The sequence below is a fragment of the Corylus avellana genome, chromosome ca11 (genome assembly GCF_901000735.1).
Source record: "Corylus avellana chromosome ca11, CavTom2PMs-1.0".
Classification (NCBI taxonomy): Eukaryota; Viridiplantae; Streptophyta; class Magnoliopsida; order Fagales; family Betulaceae; genus Corylus; species Corylus avellana.
Genome location: NC_081551.1, coordinates 13,627,615 through 13,653,352, shown reverse-complemented (window position 1 = coordinate 13,653,352; position 25,738 = coordinate 13,627,615). Strand labels below are relative to the sequence as shown.

At 35.7% G+C, this 25,738-nt stretch overlaps 2 protein-coding genes across 3 annotated transcripts in view; one reads left to right on the top strand and one right to left on the bottom strand.

The window, feature by feature from the left end:
* Nucleotides 1-1,370: 1,370 nt before the first annotated feature.
* Nucleotides 1,371-6,458, top strand: LOC132166244 (kinesin-like protein KIN-1). Of its 2 annotated transcripts, XM_059577026.1 has the most exons (16): nt 1,371-1,414; nt 2,001-2,162; nt 2,400-2,502; nt 2,752-2,795; nt 3,336-3,365; nt 3,450-3,572; nt 3,683-3,708; nt 3,855-3,936; nt 4,312-4,353; nt 4,423-4,456; nt 4,591-4,666; nt 4,735-4,951; nt 5,033-5,124; nt 5,451-5,565; nt 5,666-5,845; nt 6,178-6,458. In XM_059577026.1, exons 2-16 carry the CDS (start codon nt 2,049-2,051, stop codon nt 6,343-6,345), a joined length of 1,446 nt encoding a protein of 481 aa, XP_059433009.1. In that variant the 5' UTR covers nt 1,371-1,414; nt 2,001-2,048; the 3' UTR covers nt 6,346-6,458. The 2 variants fall into 2 exon arrangements, with proteins under 2 accessions (XP_059433009.1, XP_059433010.1); XM_059577027.1 differs by lacking the exons at nt 1,371-1,414; nt 2,001-2,162; nt 2,752-2,795 and having other exon boundaries at nt 2,431-2,502.
* Nucleotides 6,459-13,189: 6,731 nt separating this feature from the next.
* The window catches only part of LOC132165105 (ultraviolet-B receptor UVR8-like), a 21,109-nt gene continuing 8,560 nt past the window's right edge, over nt 13,190-25,738 (bottom strand). Inside the window, exons 6-10 of the mRNA XM_059575608.1 lie at nt 20,053-20,107; nt 19,863-19,929; nt 19,556-19,592; nt 14,055-14,134; nt 13,190-13,728 (exon numbers count right to left, since the gene is read on the bottom strand). Of these exons, the coding sequence (XP_059431591.1) occupies nt 13,609-13,728; nt 14,055-14,134; nt 19,556-19,592; nt 19,863-19,929; nt 20,053-20,107 (359 nt within the window). The 3' untranslated portion in view covers nt 13,190-13,608. The remainder of the gene's footprint in view (nt 13,729-14,054; nt 14,135-19,555; nt 19,593-19,862; nt 19,930-20,052; nt 20,108-25,738) is intronic.

The following is a 25,738-nucleotide window of genomic DNA, read 5'->3' as shown; positions in this document are numbered from 1 at the left end:
ACACCCATTTTGCATGAGAGTGACTTTGGCTACCCTAGACCAGCCGGTCTAGGGCATGGGGGTGGCTCGGCCAACAAAGGGCAACCCTAACATTTTTTTGACATGCTTTTTGTGATGTCGCCTCCTTGAATGCCTTGGAGATTTTATCTTCTGTGTCTTCAGCAACTATTGCCTTAAATCTTTCAATCGTTGTGGTTCTAGATGAATCTTTTTGGGTCGACGCTGACTGGTTCAACCTCATTTGAAACGAAAATGTCTTCAATCCTTCTGGTTCTTCGTCGATGATTATGAGGATGAAACTTTGAAACATAACTGCCTTGACTATAATCCTAAATTCTTAATTACCAAACTCAACTCTCCTCTCGTCTCTCGCCCAACCCATAAAAACCAAAAACCAACGCAGTTGTCTACTGTTCTGAAGCTTCTCCGATCTACAACCTTCCCGCATAGATCTCTGAATAAAAAAAATGTAGTTTAGCGGCGTTGAACTTCCAACCCTCAAATCGAACAGCTTTCATTCAATCTCTAACACCATGAGCACTCCAATACGCACAATTAGATCTCTGCTTTCAAAGATTTTCCCTAATTTTGAGAATTCCTAGTCGCTTAATTTTAAATTTTTGTTTGATCAACTTTTTTTATTTTATTTTATTTGGAATTAGTAATTTTTATTTATTTTATGCACTACACGTGGCACCAAAAGCATAGGTATCACCTGTAATTTACAGCCATGTCATATGATATGTTAAGTTGGCTTAAATATGTGGCATATGGGATATATATCATATATGACACATTTTGAAGCGTAGTGACATTGAGCTCTATTGAAAAATTGGACGAAACTTGGACAGAAGTACCAAGTTAGTATTTTACCTAATGTTAGATACCATTTGTGACACTTTGAAATCAAGGTGGCCGCTTAATTTTGGCCCTAACCACAAGCATCAAAACTGTATTTAACTCTTAAATTTAAAATAATTTTTATTAGATTTTAATTTAATGATAAATTTAAAAATCATTTAAGAAACTGTGAAAAAGAGTGTATAAAAAGTTGAAGTGTGTATATCATTACTCTGTTAATAATATAATATTATATTAATAAGAAATATTGTGTTTCTCACCTACTTAAAAGTATTCACATTGGTTTATGCATATTTTTATGCAAAATACCTAATCAAAACTCTCTTTACTCGGTTGTAGGAACTCTTAAGACTTAATTTGCAGGAAAAATGTATAGCAATTGTAGAAACAAATGGAGGTACAAACTGTCAAATTCCAAAAGGGCGCTGGGTTACCCAAACGACGCCGTTCAATTCAGTTTTGTATTTAATGCCTCAATTCTCACAACCCTATAAAATCCACTTTGAAATTTCTGATCCCCGCCAACACATCCAATAGCGCTACTAATACCTAAGTACATTTCTCTCACTCTCTCGTCATTGTTTGGTTTCCGAGAAAATTCAGAAAAGGAAAAGGAAAGAAAGGAAATTATTTGTCTATATCCAATAAATTTTGTCCATCTACAAAATCGTTTTGCGGCGGGATTGTGCGGACTAGATTTTACGCAAATTTGAGAGAAATGTTGATTTTCTCTTTCTATTCCTTCTTTTCTTGGCGTCCAAATAGATATAAAAGTTTGTGTCCTTTGGTCAAATCGAGGTTTCAGGTTTCCAATAGAACTTTGAGATAGTTTCAATTTTTTTTTTCCTCCTCTTCACTCTGTTTGGTTGCCAAGAAACTGAAGGAAAAGAAAACAGGACTTGAATAAATTCTTAATACGCGTATTCAGCTCAATAGATGCAAGCTTTCCATCTATTACGAAACTAGATTGCTTCAATTTTGTACTGGAACTTTCATTTTCTTTTCTTTTCGCTGGATTTCTCAGCATACAAACAGTGGTCCACATCACTTTTTTCGTTTTTATTTTTCAACTGATTCTGTTTTTGGTTGACGTTGCGATGTAGATGTAAATTAATTCTTCTTCTTTCTTTTGTTTTCAGGTTTGAATCAAGTTTTTAGGAAATTGAGCTTCTTAGCACAACGAAAGTATGTCAAATATAACGGTCTGTGCTCGCTTCAGGCCTTTGAGTTCGAAAGAGAAAAGAGATCATGGCGATACTGTCTGTATTCGACGCATAGACGCTGAAACTTTCCTTTTCAAGGTCTCAGTTTCTTTGAATTTATATCGTAGAAATTGAAAATCTCAGTTTGCTTGAATTTATATCACCGACATTGATTTACTTAATTTTTCAGTAATGACCGTGCATCTGAATATAATTGTTTTAGCAATTTGAATTTATGTGTGTCAATCTGATTGTTTTAGCTCATTTGAAGTAATATGAGTGCGTGTATGCATGTGACTTTGATTTGTTTAAGCAATTTGTATAAATGTGTTGTAGGATGAGAAGGAGGAAGATTTCACTTTCAGCTTCGATAGGGTATTCTATGAGGAATCTAAGCAAGCGGGGGTCTATGAATTTCTAGCTTTGCCTATTGTTCGAGGTATATCTCATAAACTTTAATCTGCTAAGAAAATAGAGGAAACCATTAGAGTACTTTGCATATGATAACTCTGAAACTTCATCAGCATAATCCTTAATTATACTCATCTTCATTGTGACTAAATTGAGGGAAGATTTTAACTGATTGGAAATTGATTGGTTCACTAATAGGATATCTATGCAGCTATAAATAAAATCTTTATCTTATGCTGTGCTTTTGGATCTATATATGATTGGCTTATTGAACCAGATGCTGTTAATGCAATCAACGGGACGATTATTACTTACGGACAGGTAACATGTAGTTAGTTGTGTAGAAATTGTTCCAAAGGCTTGCTTATCTGTGGAAAATTTATGGTAATCTGTAATTTATACATGCCTCCATGCATCACATACACAATCATCTGGACTTTGTATATACATGACAATTGACACATATGTAAACATAGCTATGTTTTCTCTCCAAGCAGGCATTAAACAAGTTACAGTTCAGATATCTTGAGACCACAAATCATTTACTAGTTAGAAAAGATAAAAACAGTTCTCAACTATCACTGTAAATCTTTGCATTTTGTGTTTCATTCAGTGAATTGAACTGCTAAATAAAGATTATATTCAAACAAGTTCCCGTGGAATCATAAAGTAGTTGTTCTTTCAGCATTGAAGTAAACACATGGTTTTCCTCACTTGCACATCCACCGGTTATGATGCAAAGCACTTATATAGGATGACAATTTTTTCTGCCATACTTTCTTCAGTTGATTTGTAACTTAAGTTGCCGATCATTTGACTAATTCTAATTTGATGAACTTTGTTTATGCAATTTGGTGATAGACTGGAGCTGGAAAGACGTATAGTATGGAGGTAATGGAATGAATCACAAACATATTCTAGAAATGACTTTCACAGATGTTAATAAAGCTAATACATGATGTCATTTTCGATAAGGGGCCTGGCGTTCTAGAATGTGACGAGAAGAAGAAAGGGATACTTCCAAGAGTAGTAGATGGACTTTTTGAGCATATTAAATCTTTTGATAAAATAGCAAAATACTCTATCAAGTTGTCAATGGTACTGAGACACTTGCACATTCCTTTATCGTGCACTATGGGCTAGCATTGGCTATAATGTCAATATCAATGACTAATTGTAATTTTTTGAATCTATTGTGCTTCTTCCAGGTAGAGATCTACATGGAAAAAGTAAGGTACTTATCACCCAAATGGTTGATTCCCTTAACTTTAACACATCTTAATAGTCTTGATTATATCTGTACTTTCTTCAAAAAATTTGGGGATGTTACCTCAGTCTTGAACTCTTGATCATTACTGATCTTTCCCACACATTACTCAGGGACCTCCTTGATTTATCCAAGGACCATATACAGATTAAGGAGAGCAAAGTACAAGGGATATTGTTGTCTGGAGCAACAGAGGTGAGCCCATCTTATTATGATAATATCATTGTGCAATTTTGTTTATACTTGGTCGTCCTAATTTTCTAATATGATGCAGCTGTGCCATAAACCTGGCTTCAAATCCCCAATATGCTTGAACACCACTTTCACAATGTTTGTAGAAATACATGCACACACATATACACAAAACTCTAGAAAGGTCACAAATGTATCAACAAACACACTAGAGTAGTCAGGCTTGTCTTATTCAAGATATCCATCACAAATCATTGTCAGCAGAAAGATAATTTGATCAGACCATCTTCATTCTCTATGCATTTTCATTAGATCCATTTTGTTTATATCTTTTGCTGTTAGATTTTTTTCCCAATTGTAAGAGCCTTCCCTTTCCAGATCTCTATACTGGATCCTGCGCAAGCACTAGAAAGCCTATCGGTAAGTCAAGAACTGCTTGACGATTTTGTTGTATATTTTATTTTTAAAGCTGACTTTGAAAATGCATAGACTGGGATAGCTAACAGAGCAGTTGGAGAGACCCGTATCCTGCTTTACTTTTCTTTTGCAACTCTTTGTATTTCTTGATTACGCAATGTTTCAAAAGACTGTTTCCTGGGTGGAAGTAATGTTGGCTTTTTGTGACTAAATATTCTTTCCAAACCTTAGCATAGACAGAAATGAACATGGCCAGCAGTAGAAGTCATTCTGTTTACATTTTCACAGTCCAACAAGAACTAATTGGCGAGAAGAGGTAGTATTTTTTGAATCAGTTCAAGATTTGTAATGATTTAATTTTGAAAATTTCACTACTATGGACAGAGTGAACACTGGGAAACTAGTCCTTGTGGACTTGGCAGGATCAGAGAAAGTGGAGAAAACGGGGGCTGAAGGGAGAGTTCTTGAAGAAGCTAAAATGATCAACAAGTCCCTCTCAGCCCTTGGGAATGTTATAAATGCTTTGACATGTGGCTCAGGCAGAGCAAACCACATCCCATATCGTGATTCTAAGCTTACTCGGATTCTACAGGATGCACTTGTTAGTTTCTCACCCTCCTTTCCTCATCGTACCAGTATCAATTTGGTTGGTAAGATATGATCTTCAGCTCTCATCTTGCAGGGTGGGAACACCAGAACTGCTTTATTGTGTTGTTGCTCACCGAGCTCTTCAAATGCATCAGAGAGCCTATCCACTCTTCGGTTTGGTGGGAGGTGCTAATTCAAACTCCTTTAGTGTTAAGGCCACGGTTTTCTAAAAGCATACTATTATCATTGCTAAGATTTACCTAGTAGCAAAATGACACTTTTCTTTTCTTTCTAATTGAGTACTACTTTATGGCTCTGGTTCCTTTATAGCAACAAATATTAATTTACATAATTCACCAACTTTTTTAGTTCTGATAAACTTGAAATCATTCCAAAGAAATGCAACATTTTCCAATTATCGACATGAACTCAGCTTTGGGTTCTGGAGATAGACATTCTTTGGTTGAATTTTATGATCTTTGTTCTGTTTGTGGAAATGGATATTGGGGCAGGGCAAAGCATATCAAGTCATCACCACGTGTTAACTGCAATGATGATAAACTTGCTAAGAAGCAAGAAGTTCTCTATCCAAATAAAGATGAATCATGCGAGAGAATTTTAAACAAGGTTAGAAGTATTTGTGAAACTCTTAATATGACCCAATGTAGTACATTTTCAAAGTCTTTTACATGACTTGCAGTTTCTAAAACAACTTTCATTCATCCAGTTGAGGGAGAGATTGGATATTGAAGATGTGAAATTACTCGAAGAGTTGTTCATTCTGGAGGGAATTTTCTTTGATCCGTATTCGGTTGAAGAGCTGGAAACAGGTTATGCAGATGTTACTTTACGGACAATTTCCTTACTACAACACGAATTGGAAGAGCTTGTGCCTAATTTTGAAGAGGTAAGTGATAAGTTTTCACTAGTTTATGAAACAGGGGCTCATAAGCATCATATCAATGAATTTTGGTTGCCTATTTGACGTCTGCTCATTAAAAAAAATAAAAAGAACAAAAAAGTTTTAAAAAGCCAGAAAAGCTGAAGGTGGGAATATATACCAGTATTATATTTCTTTTTTAACATCGAAGTGTAAGTTCACAGTCAACTTCTTCAAGCAATCTCCAAGACTAATCCCCTTATTTATTAAGAGAGATTTCAGATAATGAGAATGTGAACAATCTAAATTAAGTAAATATGTATTGATACACCTAAGCTATAAAATTTTATATTTTACAGCTTAAGAAGGAGAACAAGGTTCTCAAAGACAGAATAGCAGCTGTTGAGAGGCTTGATGCACTCCGCAAAGAAGATGGCGTAATTTCAAATGTTCTGCATAAGATTTCAGGCATTATCCGTTTCTTTATTTTCTGGGGTCCATTCTCTTCTGTCAAGATGCTGAAATGAAAGACTTTATAATTGCCATTTCAAGGTTCTCTCTCATACCATACAAGCATAGGAAGTGTATAGAAGAATTATAGTATGTTTGAGATTGTTTTTGAGAAATAAAGCTTTTAAGTCAAAAAAATGTTTTTTAGTAAAAGTTTGATTTTAAGGTTTTTTCGAAGGGTGTTTTGGCAATTTTTTGACATTTTGAACCCTTAAAAAGGGTTTCAATTTTTTTACCGACTGCGTACTTTTTTCTTCAAAATTTTTTTTTTAGTGTTAAACGCACACCCAAACACAATATGAGTTGATCAATGGTGGAAACTAGATAAATTAAGGTGATCACAGGTAATAATTACTTAGATTGACGTTGAGCATATTCTTGACACCGGAAATAAAGGCTAGTTTGAACGTACGGGTCGAATTTTGAATCGTAAATCTCATATTATATATTTACATGAACACAGTACAATTTAAAAATAAAAACTAGAAAGTTGAAAGCCCCGTCAAAAGTAAATTTGACGACCACGTCGATAGTAATTGCATGACATTTCATGCGTACGATAATGATGGGCGATTTTTGGGAAACAGTTTTGATTAGTAACCTTGTACTTATGGTTTAAATCTCCCACTTTCTAGCTGTCGCTCTACGGTTACGGCTTTGCTTGACATGATGAACATACTCTTGAGAGCCGTTTCGAGCACCGACCTTAAGCTTCTTGTTGTGGTCGAAAGCTTCAACCATATCCAGACGAAGATAAGGTTCGATTTTCTCAGTTTGCTCATGATCATTAGAGTACAAGAAAGAGTAGTCCCTTGAATACTTCAACTTTCTGATCTTCTCCGCCAACTCTTCCTGCGAAAGCCCAAGGCTTTTGATAAAAGAGATGAGACACGACCTGCTGATCTTCTTGCTACGCACAATCTTGGTTCTTGGTCTAGTGGGCACATGAAGAAGTTTCTTCATCCCATATTCTTGACCAACAGTGGGATGCGTTATCATGGTGATCTTCATTAGAATTGATGGCCAACAAAGATCGATCAAATGAGTGTTGTGGTGAATGGTGATGGAGAGATAACTGGTGTGATAATTTATATTTCACACCGACTCTCCTAATTGCACCGACTCTCCTAATTGCCTGAGATTTCCTACGTCGGCTTGGACTTGGAGTACCCTAACCGACTTTATTTAGCCTATCAGATTGGGTTTCCTAATTCTGATAGGAAACCAGAGTTTAACTCAACCAATAACTCAAGTCTCAACTTAACGGCTCTTTTTGTATACAATTAGGCATAGAGGCAGATACTGCATGCATGCCATGCTCCTCATGAGTCAACGAAAGGTTGACATATATATAAAAAAAAACCCTCTAAACTATTAGCTGTTTTTTAAAAGAGTCGTATGATGTTCAAAAGGTGTTAAAATAGCCCATCAAACTACCAAAGTGTGTCAAAAATGCCACATATTTTTTTATATTCCAATAATACCCTTATTATTTTTAACGGAATTTGACTCTAATGACTAAATTATTTTTTTTTTGGAATATTTACTTTCATGTGATTTGTAATTTAGGGCAACTATAGTAACTAATTATTTATTTATTCCAAAAAACTCTTCTTTTTTTTTTTTTTGTATTTATTCGCCCATTGATTTTTTTTTTTTTTTGCTTTTTTCTTTTTTAAAAATTGTTTGGTTTTTTTTTGTTTAATTATTTAATTATTTAATTTTTTTAAAGAATAGGGGTATTATAGGAATATAAAAAAAAATACATGACCTTTTTGATACATTTTGGTAGTTTGATGGGTTACTTTAGTACATTTTCAATATTGTAGAGCTCGGTGGATCGCGAATGTTAATTTAAAAGACTTTTTTATATTTTTTCCTTGTTTCTATTTTATGTCAATAGAATGATTTGATTTTGTCGGCGGACAAAGAACGATGGATGCAAACATGGATTAATTGGAAAGAAAGTCACTATGAGGCTGGCAGAGATCTACATATATGGAACGATGCAATTAAACGGCATTTTATTTATTTATGCTCAAATCCTTTTTTTTTTTTTTTTGGCTCCAAATTCAGGAATGTTCTTGTGCTAATCATATTTCCTAATTTATTTGCTTTTGGATTTAATCATGTCATCATGAATAAATATTGTGTCACGTAGGTACATGGTAATCTGTACTTTTATTTTATGAATGGATAGTTAATTTCCAAACAAGTATCGGCAAGAATTCAATTAAACCCTATACATGTTTTCATAATTTATAATTCTAGTATAATTATTTATTTATTTATTTAATGTGCATCTTCAACTCATTGCGTAATTGAACTAGTTCTTAATTAGTCAGGGACCTTTTTGATTTATCGATCCAAGGATAACATACAAACTAGGACATTAATTAATTGCTACAACCAAAATCAGCGTGCTATATGTGAAGCGCTTTAAAAGGGTTTAATAGAAGTGATAATTAATGAAACATTTCAATGTGTCAAAAAAAGGTCAGACAAGTGATCGGGCATCTTTAATATCTCTCAATCAAATCTCTAAACAAGAGAAGATAACACATATTTAGGATGCACTCTAAGATTAAAATACCATGACATATGTCCAATATATATGAGAGAAGCTCATTTTTTTTTTTGGTGGTTTAATACACCTACTTCTATTTTGTCATATTCATTTTCACGCTTATTTAGCTATTTTTAAAAATTGGAATGAATGTAAAATTTGTCCATAAGGTTGGCATTAATTACAAATCACTCATTGTGGTATAAAAAATAGTTTATATTGGCTTAAATTACAAATTACTCTATGTGGTATAAAAAATAAGGGTTAAATACCTCAAAATCCCCTAGGGTTTGCCAACTTTATTTTTTCCCCTTAGGATTTTATTTTTATCACAGGAGGTCCATGTGGTTTTGATAATAAACTAAGTTAGTCCTCCGTCAGTTGACCGTTAGTTGACTTAACGAAATTTCACGTGGATAATCAAATGTTAACATGTGGCACCTATTTAATTTTTTTTTTAAATAAAAAAAATGTATTTTTGAAAAAAAAAAAGCAAAAAAGAAAAGAAAAACAGTTGGGGGTGGCCGAGTCACCCCCTTCGCCATTTGGAGGTGGCCGAGCCACCCCTTTTGGCCATGGGTGTAGCACCTCAAATTTTGAAAATCTTATTTTAGAAATATTAATTTGATGCTATGATTATATTAATATTCATATTAGGCAATGATGTTAATTCTTGGGAAATTTATGATATTACCGAGAGTGATAATTAGATAATGGTAATTAGTGAAATAATATGATAGTAAAATGAAAGGTAGAATAATCAATGGTAGGTATAATAGTAGATGGAGATTTATAGATGGATACTAGTAGATGGAGATTTATAGATGGAGATTAGTGGATGAAGGTTTATAGATGAAGATTGGTAGATGGAGATGGTTTCCTATAAATAGAGTCCTCATCCTTCACAAATTTCCCCACTCCACTCTCTTCTCTTCCACATATTCTTCATTCTTCCGTTTTCTACTTGGTCTTTCTTCTTTCTGAAAGTGTTTACACGAAACAGAGAGAGAAAGGGCGAGACAAAGCGTTGCAAAAAAGAAAGAACACGAGAGAGAACGGACTTGAGTAATTAGTTTGAAAGATATACTAGTAGTGTTAATCAGATTGGAGCAACTAGATCATTGGACCACTTTTAGCTTCAGTCTAGAGGTAAGTAAATTCACTACCCCTTCTAAAAGTACTTCATGTCATGCTATTTATTTATTCTTGTATCAAACTGTAAATGATTATTTTATTTACCTGTCATGGAGATATGTTGCATGCATGAAGGATTTCTAAAAGAATTATTTAGAAAGTTTATATTTCTTTAAATGCTTTCTAAGTACACAAGTTTATATTTGGAAAAGTTTCCATTTTTTTAGAAAAGAAAGTTGAGAAATAATGATGATTATAAGAAAGAAGACTGATGATAAACCCTCCTACATGTTGCCCTAAGATGCATCAAAAGAAGTACAAAGAAAAGTACAAGAAATGAGTTAAATGTTTATGAAATGAGGGCACATGTATGGAGGAGAGTATTTTTGGCCCCAAGATAAGATGAGATGAGTTCAGTACCGATACTCGGATGGAAGCGAAACCACTGAAGGAGGCTATGCCAGAAGGTGGTATTCCATCAACATGACCGTTGAGTGCACCAAGAAAAGAGTTAATTGACGGTCGGGCATGGCTGAGGCCACAGTTCAGTGCCATGGTCACAAGGACCCGCAACCCTCGTACACAGGGGCAATAGTGTACATGGGCCCTAATATGAGAAAATGATAATATAATTTCAACAATGATTTACTATAATGATTTTCAATGATGATTTACTATGATGATTTTCAATGATGATATACTATGATGATTTATAGCGATGCATTATGATGATGACCTATAAAGATGATTTATGACGATGATCTAATAATAGATGTAATAGTACGTATATGCTATGGAAGATGCAACCGTACATACATGTATTATTATTATGGCTGGATGTATTTTTATTTGTAAAAAAACAATTATCAAAACTGAGAACAAGAAGCAAAACTATTTATGGTTGTGGATTTTACTTGCTGGGCCCCCTTTGGGCTCATTCAGTTTTATTTCTTGTTTTCAGGTAGAACGGACGCTGGAATAGAAGGCCGGAATGGGGGCGGGAATAATTATTAACTTTCAAAGTCTTTTCATATCAATTATTGTAATAATATGATATTCCGCAACTAAAGTTTAATGTTTTCTAATTTCGCTTGTAATAAAATCTCTTGAATAATGTTTTATACATTTATCGTATCCTTTAAAAGTAAGTACTCTGATAGACCTTATAGATCTTTGCAAGAACTTTTGAAAGAAGAAAAGTGGCAAACTCAACCTTAACGGCCGGGATACAATCGGTAGTGGCCCCGGGCCACCCCATTCAAGTTTCCGGATGGGGTGGCCGAAAGCCACCCCCTTGGCTCCAAAGGGGTGGCTCATGGAAACCGGGTAATGTAAAACCACCCTCCACTGTGGTTGGGGTGGTTTCGCCACCGAGGCCAAGGGGTGGCCTGCCACCCCTAGGGATTCCCACCAGGGTGGCTCTCACACCCTTGAGCCAAGGGGTGTGGCCGGAAGCGACCGGGCCAGATGGGGTGGCCCTCGGCCACCCCACAGCCAAAGGGTGGCCTCGGGCCACCCCAATTGTTTTTCTTTTCTTTTTTACCTTTTTTTTTTTAATTAAAAAAAAATTAAGTGGGTGCCACGTGTCAACATTTGATTGGTCCACGTGGAATTTCGTTAAGTCAACTAACGGTTAACTGATGGAGGACTAACTTGGTCTATTATCAAAACCACAGGGACCTCCTGTAATAAAAATGAAACCCAGGGAGGAATAAATAAAGTTGGCAAACTCCAAGGGGGTCTGAGGTATTTAACTCAAAAAATAATTTATAGGTCCTCCAAAATTACAGTTTAATCCCTGTAATTAATTTTCGTTAAATAACTTATTAGAATCCGTAATTTTGTCACGTCATACCCAATAAAAACGTGACAAATATTATTAATTTTTGACTTAAAAAAATGACAATTAGGATTTTTCATATCATTTTAGAACACCAGCTAAGATTACACATCTGCCCTCACTCTAATGGTCTGTTTAGGATTGCGTTTGAGGGGCCTAATAGTGCTTTTAACACTAAAAAAGTCTATTTGAAGAAAAAAGTACTTGTTTAGTAAAAAAATTAAAAGCGTTTTTAAGGGTCAAAAAAGCCTAAAAATGGTCAAAACGCACTTTTGGCAAAAGCTTAAAAATGAAACTTTTGCCCAAAAGCTATGTTTGACTTAAAAGCTCTATTTTTCAAATGCAATCCCAAATAGGCTCTAAGTCATATTGCTAAAGTAAATTAACCTAATCTCTTCTATTCCAAAAGTTTTACTCTATGCCTAACACTCTCTCATTTTCATCTTCCTCGTCACGATTTAAAAGCATTTTGCGATAATTTGACGAATACATCTCCTAACCATTGAAAAATAAATAAAAACAATATTCAAGTTAGTAAATTGTGACAAGGATTTCATTTAAATTAAGTTAGAGAAAATTTGGTTACTCATTTTATTAAACTGATATTTGTTTTTAGAGCATAGAAATTGATTTCAAGGAATAAACCTTTATTTTGGCCTACCATGAGAATCTATAAATTATTTTTTATACCATAAGGAGTAATTTGTGATCTAAACCAACTAAATAGATCTATAAATTATTTTTTATATCTCAAAAAGTGATTTGTAATTTAGAATAACCACAAGGACCAATTTTGCATTTATCATTATTCTTTTGAATCAAGACTTTTTTAAGGTTTTGCCCGGTGTATATATGAACAATATAAATTTGAAATCACATCTGCTTGATTGGTTGGTTTAGCATATAGACCGCCAAGTATCGAGTCAACAATGTTGATTTTTTCAATGAGTAGCCAACGATGTTGATTTTCACAAAAATTGAAATCGCATTGCATTACATTGACCAAGATTGGTTGATTCCAGTGTGGCAGTTTTTAACATGGCTAAATATAAATAACATTTTCACTTGAATTCAATAGAGATATATTAGGAAAAACAAAAATTCAATTGAAAATGGAACTTGTGGGTAATCAGTTTCACCATCTTCTTTTACTTTGCAAAAGAAGGTAAAGCATATTGTTAAATAAATAGAATGGGAAGAAAAGAAAAACATTTTCTTTTCTTTAGAGGGGACCATATTCCCCTCTAATTAGTAAAATGAACCTCACTAGTTAATGCATGATGTACACATTTTCTCCCTTAGATATTTCGAATTTTTCCCATTTTTCATTAATTAAGCATATAGTAAATAGAAAATAAGTATCTTTGTACAAAAGTATATTCGTTTATTGAATAAGTGCCATTTTTTTGCTGGACTACATACACTCTGACATCAATGACACTGTATCCTTTGCATAGTAGGACCTTTTATCCCATGTACTTGTATACTGTGGTTTTTTTAAATTTAATTATTCTTTGAAATTTGAAGTCACAAAACCCTCAATCAAGTATGATGCATCTTTCTTGAGTCTTCTGGATGAGCTTAAACATGTATATGGTTGCTAATTGGGTGATGAATGACATCGAGATGATATGATGAATGAACGAATGAGTGCGATCGAGCAATTGGAAATGTCGGAACCACTTCTGTGCAATGAATATGAGGTACATGTCTTGTAGCTGACATCCAGGTATACAAAGGTTAGGTGTATTCAAGAATGGCACCTGTGTGATTAAAGCCGCATGATATTTGTAAGGCTTTCACATTCTTTCCAAACGGAATCATCGTAGGTTTTATGTAGTCCACATCACTTCCATGACCCTATACAAAGAAACAACTTGTAATGGCTTCACAACATACTAAAGAGAATAAGCCGCATTGGTACGACGTCAATCAAAATATTAATGATAACACTTGAAGATCATTGCAACACAAGATATTAAACACCTCAAATGATAGATGATCATGCTTCAAGATCATTGAAGAATAAAGTACTGGTATAGAACTTGTACATGCAGAAACCAAATTGTGATGTGCATGTTAACCGTCTCTCGATAATAATCATAATCATAATCATTCATGCAGCTATGGTTCTTATGTTGCATGTTAAGGCAGATGAAAGTTATTTAAGAAAGTTGGAAGCATACCAATTGTCCGCCGGATGAAAGTCCATCTTCAGAAAATGTTCCATGAGAACCACCCCAACCCCATGTGAAAATATTGCATTCTGGATGAAAATAGTAAATTTAAGTTGTCAGAAGATATACATTCTACATTGATTCAAATGCTAATTTATTAGAAAAAAGGAACATTTAGCATGCTTCAAGAGATGATGCATTCGAGCAAATGGAAAAAATGGTAACTAAAATACATTACAAAGTTCAATCACATCCGCTAAAAGTAAGTATTAAAGAAATCCCAATTGGCTCGGAACAAAGAAAGAGTATTAAAGCAATCCCAGGACCATGAGTGTGCCCATCCTTCCCTTCTAAAAAAGCACGTTCGAAGAGGACAAGGCAGAATGTCATATGGGAAAGCTACAAACAGAAAAGTCTAGTCATTTATCAAGCATGTTCAGAGAGCATCCTAGATTGGTGTACCAGCGGATAAGATTTTCCTTGATTTGTTTGAAAAAACGATTGAAGCCCTCCACTGTTACCTCTGTGTTTTACTTGTGTGTGCATGGGTGCTTCTCCGCACAAGGGATAAAAATCCTTTTAAGATGTTTTAGCTGTGTCTTTAAAACCTGGACCGGACCACCAGCTTCCCGGACCAGTTGAACTGTCAATCCACACTAGTTATGGCCTGGCTTGACCCCTTATACCAGTTTTGATTAAGAACTGAAGTGGACATGCATGACTAACAGTTGAACCAGAAAGCACTGGACACAACTGTTTGCAGGCTCTTCAGGCCCAACCAATTTTAGCTTTCCATACCCACGGGCAGTTGAACTGAATTCCTGAAGCATGTAAGCTAATTGTCGATCACTGAGCTGTGCACCTGTTGCCAGGAAGCAGACTTGTTTACTCAAAAAGTAGGGTTGATATGTGTTGAGGTTCAATAATGCCGTTTTGCTCACTTGGATGGCTCTTAGAACATGCGTTGCGGAGTGCGATTTCGAATACCATAAAAGACTTTGGCTTCTCTCACTGGACACCAATTGGTTTTCAGATAAGATGGCCAAATGCCCGATTCAACAAATGGTATTAGAGTCAGAATCATGGGTTCGAGTTGCAGGAGCGTCATGTTGAGGGAAGGATTGTTGAGGTTCAACAATGCCGCTCTGCTCACTTGGATGACTCCTAGAACATGTCTTGCGGGGTGTGATTTCGAATACCATAAAAGGCTTTGGCTTCCCTCACTGAACACCAATTGGATTTTAGATGAGATGGTCAAAGGCAGATCCAACAATATGAATAAAAACATCTTCCAACTTTTCTTATGTTGTTACACTGCTGCTCTTTCAATGTTCAATATCAACAATGAAATTCTTACAAATGATTATTGCATATCCATGCATTCATACTCTTGCTCTTACGACTTTTCGAAGTCCTCTTTTACTCTATTTCGTGTTGTGGTCATAGGAATATGATAAGCCAACATGAGATAACACAATTGAGGAAAGCCATAAAAGATAATATTTAAACCTTATTAAATTTCATTCATCTATTTTTTTGACACTTTTATTTTCCAAAATTAAACAAAAAAAATTTATGACAAGATGTTACATAACCATCCAACTATGATCAGCCCAACAGTTATGTTTGAGTGGTCAACTTTCAGAATTGATGAACAATGTGGTTTCTAAAACACTGTTTAAGAGAATACTTCGAGCATCCTTAAATGCCTGATCAGAAGTGCCTGACATAGTTTGCACTAAGATACAAGTATAGGAACCCTTTTACTATTTTATGCTCAATTAAGCAGATTATAAATGATTTAGAGGGAAACTTGCAAGCCTTCAACACAACCAGATCCGTAATTAGAAAGTATTCCAGTATCATCAAGAATTTACTGCTGCATCCACTAAGGAGCAACATAAACCATTGATTAGCATGCATATACAAAAAGGAATTTCGTTGAAGACAAGATAAGCACAAAAGGAGTGAATTTGTGATCTAACAACAAACAAATAAGCAAGTTCAAGCTTTGCACAATTTGGTTGGCAAAAGATTCCAAAAAAAGATATGATGACCCCCAAGTCAAATGCCTTGATTATAATGAATACTGGTAGTGAAGCAATTAATTCACTTCAAAAGGAGTGAATTGGGTTACTTGTTCAGGTATATCAAGATAGTTTAGGAAAAGGTAAAAAGAGTGGCATATCTTTCATGACGACACTAGAGAGGCTGACAAGGTGGTTGACAAATATGATGAAAAGAATCTATTGATTCTACCTGCATTACATGTTAAAAAATTGTTCCTTGATATACAGAATCTCTAAGAGCGCTCTATCCACTCTTCCCATAATTTTCACTAATTGAAAAACAATCTTTCAAACATAAAATTCGCCATTTCGTGGTATAGTTTTTATGCTTCAACCGTTTATTATCTCACTCATTTGGTGCACCCATAATTTCTTTGAAGGGTATAATTTTTACCAATTTCAACCATAATTTTATTTTTGTTTACTAGGGCTTGCAATACATGACCAGCAAACCCAACAAAACACAATACGAAATACGAGGGCTAGAGTTTAGTGTACTAGGTTTCGGTTCAAAACGGGACATCCCGGTTTGACATGATTAATAGTCGGCTCAAATTTGTGACAATCCACATAACCCGTATAATTAAATCACATTTTCTCTTAAAACCCCCTAGGTGTATATAACCACATTTTCATTTGAAAAAAAGGTTCCCCATCTCCCCTATGACAGTTCACCATCTCAACCATGAGAGTTCCCCATTGTAATGATCCTTGAAAAAAATGCTAGGCATACCTGCGTTATCACTCCAAAACGACTAGTCAAGCCACAATTGTAGTTCCCTGGAATCATTGATAAAGCCCAGTCTCACATAGTAAAGAACCAATGTAAGACTTAACACTCATCCACTCAATGTGGACAGCTTCCAATTCCAATTCATCTAGTTGGAGCTTATCATTTTCCTATTTTTGATTCGTTTATCCAGTTAAGTCATTTATCTAACACTCAAATGCAAAAAATGGCACTACCTACTATACCAATGGAGCAAAGCCCTTTCCATACGTTATTGATTGGTATAGCTCATAATGGTTTTGGATCGATTCCACCGGCACTTCAAAATGATTCAATCTTCCCAATGTAAGACTAACTTTCTGGGATATCACAATCTCTCACTCAAATCTCTGACGTCCTTGCCAGGGTCCATGTCATATAATGCTCTAGTGCCACATAGTGTTACTAAGTTGTTGTAATAGCAGCTGTAACAATTTAGGAAAAACACTAGTCATATTTGCGCTATTACTTCAAAATGACTAGTCAAGTTACAATTTGAGCTCCTTAGAATCACTTATAAAGTAGAGTCTCCCCTAGTAAGGAACCAACGTGGGACTTAGGACCCCTAATCACCTTTATAAGTCACCCACTCAGCGTAAGTAATTCATCTTTCTAATGTGATACTAACTTTTTGAGGTGTCACACCCATCTCCCAGTGAGAGCACTCCCCCCTTTCTCCCATGAGAGCCTTTCCTTTACCTTCCCTAGCTTCTACCCCTCCCTTCTCCCCTCCTTCCTCCCCTCATTTTGTTTTCTTTTAATTTTATTTTGTTTAAAAGCAAGACCTGCTCCTTTCTGCCCTCTATCGCCACCCACTCGCCCCTCCTATAGTCTCCTCAGCATCTCCTCCCACTGCAATCTTTCTCCACCATGCATGTTACTTAAATGCCTCCACATCAGTGCATGAGTCACATGGCCCCTTTTGCAGCAGGTGTTCTTAGTGCTCTGAGCAACCAAAACCGGCCTTGGTTTTTTGTCCTAAAGAACACCTCTATAGCTCAAGTTTTAGCCTTCGAATTGTCCTCCTCCTTGCATTCGTTCTCCTCCAAACTATTTGTAGATTGTGCGCATCAAATAGGTATTCAGCTCGAAACCTCTAAGTAGTTTCTTGGTCTTAGATCATCGACTGCACTGACTTGTACTCCAAGTCTTGGACCTCGCGAAACCACGACTGCTGATGGTGCCAAAGCCAGTCTCTCTACAACACGTGCTTTGCTCGGCTCGAGGCCTAGTGCTTGCCCAACAGGTCTTCTTTTGTGATTGACTCGTCTCTCTCTTGCTGTTTGTGTGAACTGAAGCTTTATAAGCTTTTGGCTTTTGGGTTTTGAGCTAATGTGAGATTGATTGGAAATGAATGAAATTTTTTGATGAATTTGGATACCCCTTTGTTTGTTTTGTTGAGAGAATAGCAGAATTGTTTGTTTTTATGTGCTTCTTTTGGTTGTTGAGAAAATGTGATGGAATGGACAATGGCGCCTTGTGATGACAAAGCTTGGTTATTTTTTTGGTCAGTTCCCTCAGAAGTGCAACACATTGGACCCCCTCTCGAGGAGAGAAAGTGCTACCCAAGGTTTTCTTGATCACTCCCTTTTCATTCTCCCTCAGTAGTATTGAAGATATTCAAACTGCCGCAAATGATCTCCACCCTTCTCAGAGATGCAAGAAGGCAGTCTTCCTCGGCCTTCCGGTCGGTTTGGTTTTGGGCCATTAGCCCACCTTTAACTTGTAATGGGTTTAATGCTCATCCCATATGCTGTTTCTTCTATTGCATTGCTTAGGAAAAAAACAAACCCATTTATATGAAACAAGTTGAAATGGATCGTGTTCATGTCAACCCAACACGATATGTTTATTAAACGAGTTATACGAGTCAAGTCGTATCACCTGTTTTGTTAAATAGGCCGTGTCTGGATTGAGGGGTTTACATGATTAATTAAATGATCGTGTTCACATCGACTAGTATAGTCATATACCCATGACTCGACACGACATGAACCGAATATATAAACCTGAATTGCCACCCATACTGTTTACTTGCTATGCCTCCGGAAATTTAACACCATTTCCAATGAGCATTAAAATAATGTATATTATGTGATTTATCATAATCATGCTCCAAAACAAAAATAACTTAGTAGCCATTTTGTATAACTTAGCAACCAATATTAGAAGTCACAGCAAGAGATTAACAACCAACTTTGAGTGGACTTGGTTCATTTCTAGAGTGAAGAAAACTAGCTAGCTGACCATATTTGCAAGTTTAAGTTTTTTACCACTCATATGTATCTCTTTTATTAGCGATTTACAACGATATTTAAGAATATATATTCAGAAAGGAGGAAGATGCGTGCCTGGATTCCAAGTGATGTATATAAACTTTAAAATTTTCAAATGATTGTATTAATTCTCTACCATTTAACCTATTACCTAGAAAAGGATGGTGCTCAAAATGGAAAAGCCTCATGTCTTTCAAGGGGAAAAAAAAGTTTATCAACTGTTTCTAAAAAAAAAGTTATGGGAATATTAAACACTTTTTTAGGATATTTCTAAAATTAAAATAGATTTAGAACTTATTTGCAAATTTAGATTTATAAGAATGATATCATTTACATCTATAAGTTGAAACTATATATGAAACTACAAACTCCAATCTGGTTTTAAAGGATTCTTACCAGAAATAGCTGCAGTATGCTTCCAACCACAAGAAACCTATAAATGCATAATTGTCAAAGATATCAGACATTAATGTGAAGCTGATTAAGAATTTGAACAATATATTTCCCTATCACTAGTTTGGTTCTTATATTCACTGTGTTGGCATATTTCATTCTATTTTATGCTCTTTTATTACTCACGAGAAAATTCAGAGAGAGCGGCAGAAAGCATTGGTCAATATAACATTCCCCTCTAAGTTGTTTTTTATGAAAAAATGTAATGTAAACTCATAATAACATATTTTAGGAAAAGAGTGCAACAAACCTTGCTAACAGGAGACTTCAAGAAAGGACCTTGAACTCTTTCAGGGAGATGAAACACATCCATAGAACTGATAGAGAAAATAATGACAATAATAACCATTGGAGATATCAGCATTCTACAAACAAAATTGTGACCAAAGAGTAAGTAAAAACAAATTTCTGAAGATGCAGGTTCAAAAACTGGAAAATACCCGATACCAAGACAACCATTTTCATTTGAGCCCCAAGTGTACAGTTCCCCACTTCCTATGAAAAGATAGTAAAAACAGAAATAAAAAAAAGGAACAAAGTTCATATATTTGACAGGATACTGAATATTATATAGCATGCGGTAGAGAATTTAGAACTGAAAAGGGTGACAAAAAGGAAAAAGAAAAAAAAAAGGTAATAGAGCTGCGGGATCTTTCAAATGAAACACTTATATAATATAATTTTGGCTCTTGAAACATGGCATTACTGTATATACATGTCGATATGTGTATACAAAGGATAGGAGAGGTAAATTGCCTTTGTCCGTGCAATCTTGTTTTGAGCATGTTGAAGATGAAACTTCTGATGTGCTATGATTTTATTCACTATGCTTTTATTTTGATTTTATTCTGATTGTAATCTCTGTTAATGTGTTTCCATAAAAGTTTGTATTTTTCTTCCATTTAAACAAATGCAAGCGCATCAAGCTGAGAAATGGAATAAAACAATTTTTTTCCTCTTTCAATTCCTTCTCTTCTTCTTTCAACTTGGTATCAGAGCATTTTTTGAAATTTCTTTTTGGGTCAATTGCAAGTATTCATTTTCTGCATGACAACTAACATTAGCCCTACTGTTGTTGATCCCAGGATAGATCCGAGGGAGCTCAAAAATTTGGAATGTTCTATTAATTTTGAGGCTAGAGGTAGTGGCTCTAGTCGGGGCAAAGGCAGGACAGCTTTGCGGGTTTAGGACTGCCTCGTGAGTTTAGGGCTTATTTGGGGTTTCAGGGGTCTGAATTGCGGGCTTAGGCCTTCTTTGAGTCTTAAGATTCTTTTACGGGGGTCATTTTGTTGGCTAGCTTTGGTTTTCCTGTGTATACTTTCCCGTGTACATAGGGGCACCTTATGCTTTTTGATATATGCAACATTACTTATAAAAAAAAAGAAAGCATAGATCCAAGTATCTAGTGAACCTGACGAGACGAACGGGAGCAGAAGACCTTCGATTGGTGAGGTTTGAGTTGCTCCACTGGCAAACGATGGAGATCTAGTGTGCTTCATGCTTGGAGAAGCAAGTGCAGTGTTTCCGTTGTTTTTTATTGTTAAGACCAGTGTCGTTTGATTCCTTGGAGGTCTATGGGTGTTTTTGACGACAACCGATGTATTTTATTAGCAGTGGTGTGATCTCTAGCAGTTGCGTGCAGGTTGTAATCGGGGTGCAAAACAAGAAGTTGTCTTGGGTATGATGGAAACGACAGGTCGTACATAATTGCTCCAAATGGTATATCATCTCGATTTGGGCAAAATGACAAGTTGTTCAGAAGCTTGTCAAAAGACATGTAAGCCCCTAAACGACAGTCTTTTATCACCAAAAAAAAAAAAAAAAAAAAAACCACCCAGAGTTGGTGCTTTTCCTTCGAACTTTTAAGGTTGAAATCTAGTTTTTCATTTTACTTCTCTCTAATCTCTCTTAAGCCCCCAAGTGTTGTGTATTGGAGCTATTTGGTTAGATGTCTGAACTCAAGATGTCTGCAGCGAGTCAGATGTCATAAACTCACAAAAAGGGGATAGAGAGTCAGGTCATTGAGAATCCAACTCTCCAAATCAGCACTGTGAAGCTAGATGGACTGAAATACATTTTTTGGTCGCAATTGATCATGCTATATATTAAGAGTCGAGGAAAGATGGGATACCTAAATGGGAAGGTATCCGAACCTGGGTTAGATGATCTTTCTTACGACAAGCGGGAGGCCAAAAATTTGATGATTGTGTCCTAGTTATTACACTATGCTACCAGAGATTAGTCAGGGATATTTGTTTCTCAGCAACAACTCAGACATACTAAAAAAATGGGGAATGCAACAAAAATTTATGCATTGAAGCGATGGATACACGGCACAATCTAAGGTGACTGGTTTGTAACTACTTATGTTCGTAAACTTCGTGGTTTGTGGCAAGAGTTGGATCATTATCAGAATTTGCAGACTGAATGTGCAGTCGATGCAATCAAGATTTAAGATGATTGAAGAGGAAAGTATTTATGAGTTCTTAGTTGGTTTAAACTCTGAGCATGATCCAGTTTGCAGTCAGATTTTGGGAAAGGATCCTCTTCCATCACTGAGGAAGGTTTTTCATCTGTCCAAATGAGTGCCATCACAGCACAATGCTCCATTCCAGTTCACGGTCTCAATATGCTCTAGTAAGTGCATCTCAACACAATTTGAAAGGTGCCAAAACCGATGCGACCTCTGTGACTGTATAGGTCTCAACATAGTCGAGAAACTTGTTGGAGACTTCATGGTCATCCTACACAAGGTCGCGGAGGTCTTTCAGGTTGATGAACTAGGCCTCGTGCAAATCATACTTCTATGGTAGAGACATCTATTTGTTGGGAACATGTATGTGAATTAATCACATCGAAAATAGCAGAAGATCCCCAAGAAAGCCTCAAGTAGACATAGCACCAAATTTTTCAAAAAATGAAATAACATGCAAGAGGGGAACACATACCTTAGGAGAAGTCGGCTAGGGTTTTGTTCTCTTGCCTTACTAAAATGCGCAGACTTGAGACTTAGAATAAGCATTTCTCATTAAATCTATCTCCAAGAGTATATTTCATTCTCTTTGATTACAATCAAAGTGATTGATTCCATCTTAAGGAGTAGTATTCCCCCAATGCTATATGTAATCACCCAATACACCGAAATTTCGACCATGAAAGATCTCACTCCTAAATGAATTAAAGTGACTTACACCTCACAATTGAGTTTACATTCCTCTAAGGATTGAGAGCCAATGTTATAAGCAGTCGTGAGTTCACGTTATTCAATTGACAATAGTTTAAGGAATAACAACTCAAGTGGTCTAGTTTAGTGGATTGTAACGACACCAACATATCAATTAGAAGTCTACAATTCCATTATCAAGATACATCAACATGATTGATATGTTATATTCTTATCAAATGGAGTGTCCAACTCCATCACGAAATATGAAGAACGGTATATAAGCGACAATATATTATGGCCTAGATCTTTTGTGTGGTAATGTCATTAACACGCCTAAACCATATTCAATGTAACTTAAGGACTACATATGCATAAATCTCACACACGTATTTAAAGATATGCCAAATGTTTTAAATAATATCATAAAATAAAATACTTCATACAAATCAAATTGAGTTTTAAGGCATTATAGTTTTCCTTCAACCGATACAGAGGGCTTTAGTAGGGAAGAAGTAGAAACACTTTGCCAGCTTACATCTCGATTAGTTAGAATTGCTCGACACTAAATAGCAAAGGAAACTTTGTCCTTCAAACCCTCTGGTTAAAACATCTACTACTACATCCTCCTTCGCTCATACAAATAATTTAGCCACTATTCTGAAATTTGCCTGTACTAGCCACTCTGATGATCCTTGGGTCATTGACCTGATTCCTCAAATCATATGACTAGCACACCTTTCGTGTTTTCTTTGTATGATCCTTATTCCAATAGAGAAAAAGGTTAGACTAGCTGATGGTTCTCTATTGCCAGTATCTGGCGAAGGCTCCATTTTTGTCACACCCAATATGACATTGCCTTTTTTATTATCCATTGCTCGTATTACATGTGAGTTGAATTTTCGAGTCATTTTTTATTCTCATTATTGTTTTTTCAGGACCTCGTCACGGGGAGGATGATTGACAGTGGTAACTTGAGGGATGGTTTGTACTACCTGGATTCTTAACTCAAGACACAAGGTCGGCTCAAACAAGCTTATCACACTAATCAGGCGGAGGACTCTATAGCAAGAATTTGGCTTTGGCATCAGCGATTAGGGCATCCTTCTTTTTAGTTGTTGTAAAGCACATTTCCATCATTATTTTTTTTATAATAATGTATCTAAGTTTTAGTGTGAAAGTTGTGAAGTTACTAAACACCATAGTGTGTCATTTTCTCTTGGTATCAATAAAAGTGCTAAGCCTTTTGTTCTTGTTCATAGTGATGCGAGGGGCCTTTTTCGAGTGGTTTTGTTATATGGTTATAGGTGGTTTGTTTCTTTTATTGATGATTTTTCTCAAACCAATTGGGACTAGTTGTTAAAGGATAAAATTGTTGAGATCTCTATGTTTCAGATGTTTCACAAAATGATTCAGACACAATTTATTGCCTCTATCAAAATTTTCTATTATGACAATGAGGTGATTATATGTTGGGTGATCTTGGTACATATTTTCGTGAACATGACATTATCCATCAAACCACGTGTGAATACTACCAAATAGAACAGTGTTGCTAAGTTGAAGAATCACATATTCTAAAGGTAACTCGATCCTTAATGCTTGATATGCATGTTCTCAAATCTTATTGGAGGACACCTTACTCACCGATGCATATCTCATCAATAGGATGCCCTCTTGTGTCTTAGATTTCAAAACACCCCTAGAGGTGTCATCCCCACCTTTCTTTACTTCAAAAGGTGTCGCTCCAAAGGTGTTTGGTTGTGTGTGTTTCGTCCATATTGATCCAGCTTGGGGTAAGTAAGAACATCGTGCCCTCAAAGGTATCTTTCAAGGTTATTATCTTATCCAAAAGGGGTATAAATGTTATCACCCCCCACCACACAAACATTTTTCCTTGATGGATGCTAAATTTTCTGAAATACAACCATATTTCTCCTCAACCCAAGCTCCTCTTCAGGGAGAAAGTCTAATTGAAGAAGAGTTTTCAAGACCGTTACCTGCTCCTGTGCTAGAGCAAAAGACAAACAATAGCCGCTGACTAACAAGTCTCCTATTGATCCTACAAATGAGTTGTTTGCGCTAGTTGTGGAAGAGTTGAAAGTTTACTCCAGACTAGAAAAGTAGGATTATCCTTGATACTACCTGCCAAACATTTGATCCTAACTCAGGTAATACTACTTCTATCCTTAATCTGAATCCTTCAATAGCTATTGTCAATGATATAAATCTTCCTATTGCACATTCCAAAGGAGTTAGATCATGCACTCAACATCCTGTATCTAGTTCTTTTTTTCGTCCTATCAGCATCTTTTACCATCATATCGTTCCTTTGTGTACAAATTGCCGTTTGCGTCTATTCCTAAAAAGCTACAAGAGGCACTTAGTGATCCAAAGTGGAGGGAAGTGATGCAAGAAGAGACAAAAGCCTTTCATGATATATCAGTTATCTTCAACAGATGTCTCTAGATAATTTATACTGTATTCTATGATTTTTTGTGTCACCATGGGAGGAGACCCACAGCTGGGTCTTGTCCATCGAGAATCACTCCCTTAGTAGTGCGGCCACTCCTTAAATTTTCATTTTTTTTTTTTTTTGTTTTTAATATAACATGACAAATTAACGAATTCTGTCCATTTGACTAACGGAAAATGCATCCAGGGAGTTTTCATTCAATTTTTAAACCCCATAGAGCTAGTCAGTGAAACCACAATGACTATTTTGCATTTTTTCCAAGTAAAACTTGATGGACATTAACTTAATATATACAAACAATTAAGTTTTATTATTATTTTTTTATTAATTTTTCATGAATTGATCCACAGATTTGGTGAATTCTCAGTCTAGCCCCCATCTTCTTTTGGGCTGCTACAGTTCCTTGAGGAACATTCAGTAAAAGAAATCTCTCATAGGCCATTGAATAGGCAATTATGCCAATAAAGCCCATCAGGAGGGAGGCAAC

Coding starts and splice junctions, on each gene's coding strand:
- LOC132166244 (XM_059577026.1), top strand. CDS start 2,049: ATGTCAAATATAACGGTCTGTGCTCGCTTCAGGCCTTTGAGTTCGAAA. Junction 4,667..4,734: donor GAACTAATTGGCGAGAAGAG/GTAGTATTTTTT, acceptor TACTATGGACAG/AGTGAACACTGGGAAACTAG. Junction 5,566..5,665: donor GCGAGAGAATTTTAAACAAG/GTTAGAAGTATT, acceptor TCATTCATCCAG/TTGAGGGAGAGATTGGATAT.